Source organism: Punica granatum, chromosome 7, assembly GCF_007655135.1.
Source record: "Punica granatum isolate Tunisia-2019 chromosome 7, ASM765513v2, whole genome shotgun sequence".
Lineage (NCBI taxonomy): Eukaryota > Viridiplantae > Streptophyta > Magnoliopsida > Myrtales > Lythraceae > Punica > Punica granatum.
Window position 1 is genome coordinate 15,483,449 of NC_045133.1, and position 10,149 is coordinate 15,493,597.

The window sequence follows — 10,149 nt, forward strand, 5'->3', positions numbered from 1 at the left end:
TGTTTATATCATGTGTTATCGTGTTAATAAATTTGTTTAACATATTGTAATTTATAGAAGAAAATACACTAAAATTATCTGAACTTATTTATATAAATCACCCGTTTATGGTTTGTTGTCATGCCAATCACGTAGTAATATGTATCATGTAGGTATAACATGTACTTAAAGATAATAGTGTCATACCGTGTTGATAAGTATATATACACATTTAGACACGCTTAGTTAAACAGATTAGACTTTGTTGTGTCTGTGTTAATCCGTAATTAAACGTGTCGTGTTCGTATTTGAAAATTTTGACACGTTTATTAAAGGTGTCATGTTTGGATTTAGAGCTTTCTGATATGAACTCGTTTGTTTTTAATACGGCACGACACATATTGCAATCCCCGCTGAAGGGGCACCAAGTCCTCTCTTTATAAATAGTATAGATGTAAAAGAAAAAGGGAAAAAAACCCACAGTCGCAGTTGATCGAATGCTGCTTGGTAGAAGCGTCCTTCCTTGCAGTACTTTTTTACCATATCCTTATCTCAATTGGTAGATCTTTTTTTTTTTTTTTTTATATCGTAAGATAATCAAGTTTCACCCTACTAATTTTTAAGTCATATATCGAGGCCACAAATGCACAAGACATGGTAAACCGGCCAAATGCCATGCAAGCTAGCCCCAAGAGATTTCGAATTTAAAATCGGGTGAATACACGTGCATCTCTTAATCATTAGACTGAATGCTTTAGGGCTCTTCAATTGTCAGATCTTACTATTACTTATCTTTGACGTTGCTCTCTCTCTCAGCTAATCTTAATAATCAATTGCCCCATGGAAGTGTCCCATGCCCCTCTTCATCACTAACCTTGAGAAGTCGAACAATTTAATGCTGGTCTTTGCAGTAACCAACTTGCGCCCACTCATGAGTACCCTTGATGAGTAAGCTTGTGCTTGGTTTTAGACTATTCTACTCTACTCAACTTTTTGAAATAAGAAGAAACAAGTATTGTACGTGTTGGCAAGTATATGAATGAGTGAACATATATATATATATATATTTATGAAAATAGGTGAGAAATTTATTATTAAAAAATTAATTATAAAATCTATCAAGAGAGGGTATAAACGTAATACTTCTCACCTAGTGATGAAGAGATCTTAGGTTTGATATCTAATGAACTATCCGTGCCCATTTATTAGATATTTAGGATTTCTATTTTAATGTACTAGGTCCATAAGCCTCTCTTATAACTAAAAAAATTAATAAAAAAATGGTTAGGAGAAAATATAAATGAAAAATTATTATTAAATATAAGAAAAAGATAAATTAGTAATGACTATATTGTTGAATTTGGAGAAAAATAGAGTTGAGTGTTTATTTGAAGACCAAACGAAGTTGTGGGGGATAAACTAATATTTCTTAAACTATGGGGATCTTGATAGTAAAATAAAAGGAAAGTAAAACCGAAGTAGCAATGTTCTGGCCATGACAGCTTTTCAAATATCGTCATTTCCCTCTACCTCGCCAAAATCAATCCGCCATGGAAACCCCAAACAATCCAGTCGTCAGTGGCTCCACCGCCACTTCTTCCGGCTTAACCGGCGGAGTCTCAATCGCCATCCCAGGTTGGGACGAGCCCCTCACCGAGGAAGAACTCGAGGCCATCGATGCCTCAGTTGAAGCAGCATCCGCAGGTAGAGCCCCTAATCATAAGAAGCGACGCCCTCCGGAGGCGGAAGATAGCCGGATCGAAACTCCCCGGCGGCGGTTGCCCCGTTCGTCTTCTTTATCGCCCTGTCAAGGTTTGTATCTCTTAGAAGCCCCAATTGAAAGTGAATTTAAATTAGTGGATATCCATTTCTTCAGTAACGGTGGACTGCAAATTACAGTTCCATCGATCAGGTTATCTTATTGATGATGCTTGTGCTTCTATGTCATACAACTTCTGCTTTTGCTTCACAAAACATTCAGAATTGCAAACTTCTTTTTTCTAATGATGGGTTCCCTTTCCTCTGTGACAATCAGTTGCATGCATAGATTTAGATGTTATGCCCGAAACCCAGTAATGTTTGCATAACTCATAACAGTGAATGAGGTAATGAGGTACCCCAGCATGGCTTTTGGAGGTCGAATTTTGTATAGCAGAACCACTGTCGAGGTGGAGAAATCAGCAGCAGAGCTTTTAAAGAAAATCAATGCATTGAAGAGGTTAACGGATCAAGTTACAATTGGTTTTGACATTGAGTGGAGACCAACATTCAGAAGAGGTTCGTCGACATCCTTACATTGAAGTTTTTGCTTCTGATTGCATGTTCTTTGGCGGTTCTTTGTGCATATGATTAACTCAAAGTTGCAACTTGGAAATAAATTTCTGGACAAAATGTTCTTTACTGGATTAAAGAATCAAATGCATTATTTGGGCCTACGATTGGAGCTACTGTGAAATGTCCACCATATGATCGTACTTGGTTTTCCTAGTGCGTTGCATTGATTCTTACGATTTAAAATTAAAATGACTCAAATGTCAATGCAGATACGTTCATATCCTGTTAACTTGTTTTACCTGATCCTGCCATGAGAAGTTGAAGATGAAATCTTGCTTCCTGTATCAATTGATTTTCTTTTGTTTTTGGAGCTACAACAACTTAAGCAAACATATTTAACACTTTTATCATCTCTTATTGATCGCCCTGCTCACAAAGTATTCTTATGTTTGATCTTCTTATCAAGTATACACAACTGGGTGATGATAGTAAGAATGAGCGATATAATCATATAACATTTGGAGCTGTTGGAATATTAAAGTCTCTAGTTTTGCTGGTACTGGCATCTGATTTTAAGGAATACGTGGCCAGTGGATTGGAGACAAAGTGGAGTATGAATGCAGATTAATTTTCTTCTAAGGATAAGGGAAAATAGGAACGAAGAAAGCAAGTAAAAATGAAATCCTTTCTGGTATTTTTGTGGATATTAAGTTAATTGTATAGAGAAATTAATTCATTCAGGTGCACCCCTTCGAAAAGCTGCAGTTATGCAGATTTGCTGCAACACAGATGACTGCTATGTGATGCATATTGTTCATTCTAATATCCCTCAGAGTCTGAAGCTTATATTAGAAGACCGTGCAGTTATTAAGGTAGGTAACTCACTTTTCTAAGTATTGTGGAATTAGTTCTCATGTCAGTTTAATACAAAGACTTTCTAAAGTGGAGTGGGAGTTTTGGTTAGTTTGTGAACCAGTAGTTTGGCAGGTCCTGTTTTCTGATTGAAACATTTTCCCAGTGGGATTGGTCTAGATCCCAGTGGAGCTGGTTGGTTTAGTTTATTGACATGCACAGACTAACTGGGCAAATTATCCATCTATTGATAAGCCTCAAAAGAGCAAGTTTATGTATTTCCCTTTTTAATTTTTGATGATGTGTACGTTCGTACTTAGCAGGATATTTTAGTTATGGGTATGTAATATATGTACTGGGCAAAATAACATAGCAGAGAATAGGATATTGTTGCTTCTTAGGTCGTGTACATAGAATTAGCTTGGAAAACTGGGAACTTTTGCACCTTATTTTAGTTTCATGAAAAGACTTCCTGGTATGGAATATGTTCTGGGCAGAGTAATGTAGCAGAGGATAGCTTAGTATTGATCTCTTGATGAAATACAACCAAAGTGGGAACTTTCACAAAATCTGAGGCCGCACTGCTGTTGCCATCCTAGTTTAGCAGCTTAAGTTGCTGATCCTTGCTATTGTCAGAGATGTCTAGTTGTGACACTTGTGGCCACTAGTGATGTTCCCTGGAGGTGGTGGCAGCTGCCTGATGGTGACACCATCTTTATGTGGCCTAGCACATGGCATCTTGAAAGTGGTTTATTGAATTAAAAACTGTATCTCATTTGCAGAAACTTAAAACTTATTGAATTTTCTCTGTTGCCAAAATCATATCCTGGTAACTAAAATCTTTTCTGAGCCTAGTATGAGAAACCTTTGAAAATATCTTGCCTGTAAGGTAATTTATGTTGAAGTAACAGGTCGAACTGTTCTCTGGTTAAAACCGTCAGATTGCCCTCTCTATTTGAATCTTCAGTCCTTTTCTAGAACTCTCATTTTTATTGCTTAATCCAAGCTCAGGTTGGAGTTGGCATAGTTAATGATGCTGTAAAGGTGCAGAAAGATTATAATGTATCTGTACAAGCCTGTGAAGATCTGTCCTGGCTCGCTAACGAAAAGCTCCATCATGATCAGCGAAATTGGAGTCTTGCACATCTAACTGAGATTCTTGTATCTAAACAGGTCAGTTTAGTTCTTTCCTCTCGAGATGTTTAATTTAATTTCCACCATGAAGCCTCTATACGTATAGAATGCTTGGCTCCCTTACTTTTGTCCTGGGTTCATTTGAAATTCAAATACTGTCATTTATTTGGTAATTGTGTCATGAAAGGATGCGCTTTCCTCCTTTTAAGTTTAATGCATTTCAGTGAATTGGGGCTACTGAATTGTTTGGTATTCTCGAATGAAAGGGGAATGTAATCCTACCGCATTTGTATTTTGTATGTTATTCATTCTTTTCATCGCACCAATCAGGTTGTACTTTTCTGCATAATTGCATTCAGATTATCTCACAAAGACGCTGCTCAAAAAGTGTTGAGTTCAAAGTAGTTCAAACTTTCCAGTGGAATGTTCTGCTTCTTGCTGAATAGATTTAGTTAGGTCCAAGTGGTCCAAAGGATTATTGTGGTTGTATAGATGGGACTACAGAGCTCTAGAATGAATTCTGAGATTATTGTTTGAAGGCAAGTCACACTGTTTAATTGTCGTTTCTTTACAATGTATGATTTAAACATGTCTGTCCCGTAAGTGTTCTTTTCCATGAATATATAAATTCACTTTGTACTCTTTGATCAGGTAAGTCCCACGAAAAATCAAGCTTTGAATAGAATATTTGATAGACATGTGAATCATAATTGCATGATACGCCTTTCATGATGAGAGAGGTCAGGTTGTTAGAGATGTCTTAGGGATTGCCATTTGATAAATTTCTTCAATGTAGGTATTAACTTGGGTTTCATGTCAAGTTCTAGTGTGCAGAGAGCTTGTTAACTTTTGACACCATAGATTTGACATACAATCTTCTTTGATGCACAGTCGATATTTTAAGAAGGCACCACTTAATTTACCTTAGAGCATGTCATAAAGTAGTTTAGGATTTGGTTGAGTGGTGAAATTGTCTGTAGAGCAAAATTTTTAGTCAATGATATGCTCTTTTTATGTTATTTGCAGCTCTTTTCCTTAATACCCTTGGGTTATTCTATTCTGCTTGTTTACGAGAACTTGATATATCTGGAACTTAGTTGTAAGACATGGGATATGGTAAGAGGAAGAACATGCTTGAACCTTGAAGTTGATTCATAAGTTTTTATTAACTAGTTTGGCATCTCAAATTCTGAGACACACTGTGCTGCTTAAAGTTTAGCCACTCTACTTTAAAGGTCCAAGTGTACCTCAGACAATAGCCTGATGTTCCCAGAACAGCAGCAGCATGGAGCTGATGCCTGATTAATTTTATGACGAATGCAGCTTCCAAAGCCCAGAAACATCAGGTTAGGAAATTGGGAGGCCTTGTTTTTATCAAGAGAACAGCTTCATTATGCTGCTACGGATGCTTTTGCTTCCTGGCATCTATATAAGGTAACCAAAAGATCATTTATTGCCATGTTATTGAGCCAACTAAAGCCTGTGTAATTAAATATATTGCTGGATGAGTTCTTTAAAAGTTACTTAAAATTTGGGAAGGAGGAGAATGGGAAGAGTTGGGACAGAGAGAGGGACAGGTGACACAAGATACCAATTGAGCAATAAATAACTGAGTTTCCAGATAGATGTGAGGACGGGTTGACAGATAAAGCTGGAAGACCTCAAACTCAAGGATTAAGTTAATCCATTAAGTAGAGGGGATTTGGTTGACAATGAGGAGGCACCTGAAAATAAGAGTTAAATCTACTCAATAATTAACTGATACAAGACACTCCCTTATTTGGTACCTTGGATTTCCCTTGGTGCTCGACCTTTACTGAGATATCCATAGACTCTCACGCCATTCCATCCCCCTTGTGCATTGGAGTCTGTGTGCATGCTTACTGATGGTTCGTAAGGGATGTGTTAAGATGCGTAACGATTCAAGTGTACGCCCTTTCTAATTTTAGATGATTGATAGAGCACACAAATAATCAAAACTTGAATTATAAAACTGACATGCAGACTGTGAGAGTATGCTGACACAGATGAACTACCGGTCTGTCAAAAGTTCATTGGTAACTGCCATTTTTAATTCGGTAGCATGAGAATGATAAGTTTCATCTGTTGCTTGGCATTCATTTCATGGAGTGTCTAGTCCATGAAAAGCCTGCTTGTGCACTAGTGAAAGGAAAAAACATGCAGATGTGCTTTGATAAGTAATAATTTCTTTGTAATCTAATGAGATAGAGCAGTCTTGAAATGAAGTCAATTAGTGTTTGTCACAGAGTGAGACTGATTTTTATATATGCAATTATATGTTAGATGAATCATGTAATCACCCATTTCCCACTACCACAATATCCATATGCAGGTTTTGAAGAGCTTGCCAGATTTGGAAACAAATAATTCTGAGATTGATAACAAGAAGGAAGCAGCAACAAGTGTCTTGCTCTAATGACTGTCACTGGTATTATTTGCAGGTACTCTGGCTGTGTTCAAATACCTTTACAATAAGTATATCGATGAAACATTTTCATCCATTTACTAATAGGAGAAAGCAACAGTGCCTCTATGTACTTTGACTAGAATACAGCACAACCTGCTGTTTAGAATAGCTAGCCGATCGGTGCCCCAACTGTACTTGCGAATGCTTGTTTTAACTATCGTCCTCTTCAAATTTTGGGATGTTGGGGTATTGTCATGCAATATTGGGAGTGTCAATATCATTTATCCATTGCTAATTAATGTTTACTGCACCTTAATTTCACATCAATTGGGAACCAAGCTTTACCATCGATGAATGGACAGGAATGAGCACCTGTGCTGACTTAAGGGTTGATAAATTGATGTTTCAGTTATTTATTTGTCTTTTGATTTCAAAGATTTACGCAATCTTATATATGTTCTCTCCTTGGCAGATGCTTTGATGAACTCGTTTGAGTATTGTTCAATGTTCAAGGCATGTGAGCTCTTTATCAGCAAGCATGGATGTCTGTTACTGTTGCGACTTGCTCTGTCCTATATGTTTCCCCTCCAGCCGATCCCCTGTGAGCGCATTTGATATCAAAATCTGTTGAGCCTCTCACTTGACAGATGCATTCAAATCTTCTGTTTAAATTACATACAACTGTGAAGGCTATTCTCTGATGAGAAGAAATGTTTAGCATCGAATGATGTATGCTGCTTTCTGCAATGAGCACATGGTATTCTTTAGTAAAAGGTGAAAGAATAGTTTGCTCTGTACTCAATGCGCAACTGCATGATTTTACTTTCAGGACTGGGATAAACAAAGGATTGATATATTTTCTTGTTCATGGCTTTTCCTATAATTACAGAACATCTTAATCATTTCAAATTGATCTATTGATATCATTGCAAAAGATTTTTGTGTCTACTCTTATGCTCATTTGATTTTTCGTGGCACTAAAGTCTAAAATATCACCTCTTAACATATTAACCTATGAATCACAACGAAACGCGCCATCTCATACTGTTTCAATTATTTGTTGGTCTTCTTTTCGTTGTGGGAGTTAAAACTTCACATCACTTTATAGGATCCTTTATTCCATTGAAAAAACTGGAGCTCGGGTTGACTAAATATCACGAAAAGTTAGAGATCAATCATGGAATTCTGTTCACTGTTTATTGCACATGGGCTCATAATCATGGCTTTTAAGAAACTTCAGTACTGCATTATAGGGCTCAATGGTATGGTTGTGAGTGGCATGCAGGTTGTAAAGTCTTAAAAGGGTGATGGAGAGGTATCTGTCTCCCTTCTTTAGGAAACTATTAACCCAACAAAATAGAAAAGGGAAACTAATAATGCATCCTTTTCCTTTCTGCGAAATCATCACCTAGCTCTCCTGGTCCATTTTCTTTTCTCTTTTGCTTTAAATTTAATGCCTTGCTTCCTTTTCATAGCAATTGATAGGCAGAGCTTTCGACTGATTGTGCTGTGCCTGTTTGTTCTTTAACAATTATGTGACTCTGAGTTCCTGACTAGGCTGTCGGAATTAATGCTCTCCGGTAAACTACATTGATGAGGAGAGGACCACTACTTAGTCTGGTTTTGACTGACTGAATCTCTGAATCTAATTTGCATTAGTTTCATAATATTTTTATTTTACCAGGAGCATAGGGGACGTCAATGTCGTACTGGAATTTAATCTTCATTTGCCGGGTTTTTCCCATCTGCGACTCGGGCACAGTGAGCCAAAAGATATAGGAAGCTCATTGATAAAAAAAAGGAAGGGCAAAAAGAAGCCATGGAAGATGCTATTTCCCACTGTGAGCTTTCCCTTCATAGGAAAAAGTTGAATGATTGGATCTTTAGTACAATATTGATTGATGATTGGAAAGATCATCAACTGCCACCGTCCAAAATAAATACATTAATTAATTAAATTAACAACAAAAAAAAAAAAAACGAAAACGAAAAAAGACAAAGAATAGTGGTCCTTGCTGGCTCTTGAATTGATAGCTAAGGTAATCTAAATGCCTATTTCGAGAATCTCATTTTTATTTTGTTCCATACTTTTGGGTTTTGGTTGCTGAATTTTGACAGTGGATGGAAATAATTTCCATATGATGGGGTTCGAACCCGATGATGATGCTCAATTATGATGAACTTATTATAAGAGCATGGAGTGAATGGAGAAGTGGATATTCATTATGATGAATCCTCAATTGCGCTGGCTGAGTCTTTGAAGATTCGCATTCCGGTCACTACGGACTAGGGTGAGCTTTGAGGTTTGATATGGCTTTAAATCACGAAAGAGAAGCCGAGTTGAGAGGATTTGGCCTTCTGACATCAAGTCATTATCCAATAAAGGAGAATACGGGAGAGGATGAGCGCGCGACCCGACGGCCTGCCAAGGACTTAGCTGCCGCGATCACTTATCACTTGCCATTCTGGTCCTTCCCATGTCAAAGTACAAATGAAGGATGATGCCCAATAATGAAAGTGTCGGTACGAGCCAAATAAATTATTATAATTTGTCCTTTAAATGTTTTTAGGATCGTTACTTTAGTCTATTTTTAGGACTCAACTTTCCTGATTCAGTTATATAAAATGGTCCCCTAAGGTTTTAGCCTGTGGTTTAGGATTCGACCCGGCTCGAACTCCTTGGATCACCTGAAGTCATGATGAATGGAGGACCTTGTCACGTATGACAAACCCAAAATCTCAATAGTGAAACAGCCCAGGCCGCACTTATGGGTCCATGAGCTGTTCGTCTCAGGAACTAGAACCGGAGCCTCCCCCTCCTACATAGCCTCTTCCACCCCTCTTCAGTCTATCAAGTCTCTTCCATCATTCCTGACCATAATTCACATTTGGATACATTTATGTGGTCCCATACGAGGAATGTATATGACTGATTTAGCATTATAAAATATTATGAATTATTCAAATCTTATCATAATTATCTTTTAACAATTTTAAATTGTTAATCATTGTAAAAATTAAGAAAAACTCAAAAATTGATAATTTTCTATTCAGTGATCAATATTAGAAAAAATTCATAAAATCCCAGCTTGTTAATTTTTCAATATTCAATATTAAAATTAGAAAAAATTCAAATTTGTTTGAATTTTAAAAATGCAAAAATTTGTGACGTATTAAATATCGGCAGAAAATTGAAAAAACTTTATTTAAAATTATTAGAAAAATTAGAAAAACAAAAGAAAATTCCATTTAGTGATCAACATAAGAAAAAATTCATATAATTCTCTACGAGCATAACTTTCTGATTCCTTCGCACATCGCCAGTCGACATTATCATATTCATCTGTCGGTCCATTATGGACGGTCACTGACATGACAAGTACTTAGAATTTACATCAACCCTTTCCAATCATCAAATTACTGTCCACGCAGATTTCATAAAGTGGATTGTTTGATAAGTGAAATCAAAGAGATAATTGCAA

General features: G+C 36.8%; 1 protein-coding gene and 1 non-coding gene across 4 annotated transcripts; one reads left to right on the forward strand and one right to left on the reverse strand.

The window, feature by feature from the left end:
* The first annotated feature begins 1,474 nt into the window (after positions 1-1,474).
* LOC116215482 (Werner Syndrome-like exonuclease) lies at positions 1,475-7,580 on the forward strand. 3 transcript variants are annotated; one of them, XM_031551203.1, is made up of 7 exons: positions 1,475-1,791; positions 2,077-2,256; positions 2,995-3,125; positions 4,117-4,278; positions 5,563-5,673; positions 6,593-6,701; positions 7,140-7,580. In XM_031551203.1, exons 1-6 carry the CDS (start codon positions 1,530-1,532, stop codon positions 6,674-6,676), a joined length of 930 nt encoding a protein of 309 aa, XP_031407063.1. In that variant the 5' UTR covers positions 1,475-1,529; the 3' UTR covers positions 6,677-6,701; positions 7,140-7,580. The 3 variants fall into 3 exon arrangements, with proteins under 3 accessions (XP_031407063.1, XP_031407064.1, XP_031407065.1); XM_031551204.1 differs by lacking the exon at positions 5,563-5,673; XM_031551205.1 differs by lacking the exons at positions 6,593-6,701; positions 7,140-7,580 and having other exon boundaries at positions 5,454-5,576.
* On the reverse strand, positions 7,359-7,478 carry LOC116215777. Its single transcript, XR_004158575.1, has one exon. It is a non-coding gene; the product is annotated as a U5 spliceosomal RNA (small nuclear RNA).
* Positions 7,581-10,149: the final 2,569 nt, after the last annotated feature.

What these genes read in the sequence shown, in the direction of transcription:
- LOC116215482 (XM_031551203.1), top strand. Translation starts at nt 1,530, where the DNA reads ATGGAAACCCCAAACAATCCAGTCGTCAGTGGCTCCACCGCCACTTCT. An exon ending in TTCTTTATCGCCCTGTCAAG is followed by an intron (nt 1,792 to 2,076) that starts GTTTGTATCTCT and finishes AACTCATAACAG; the next exon opens with TGAATGAGGTAATGAGGTAC. An exon ending in AAGACCGTGCAGTTATTAAG is followed by an intron (nt 3,126 to 4,116) that starts GTAGGTAACTCA and finishes ATCCAAGCTCAG; the next exon opens with GTTGGAGTTGGCATAGTTAA.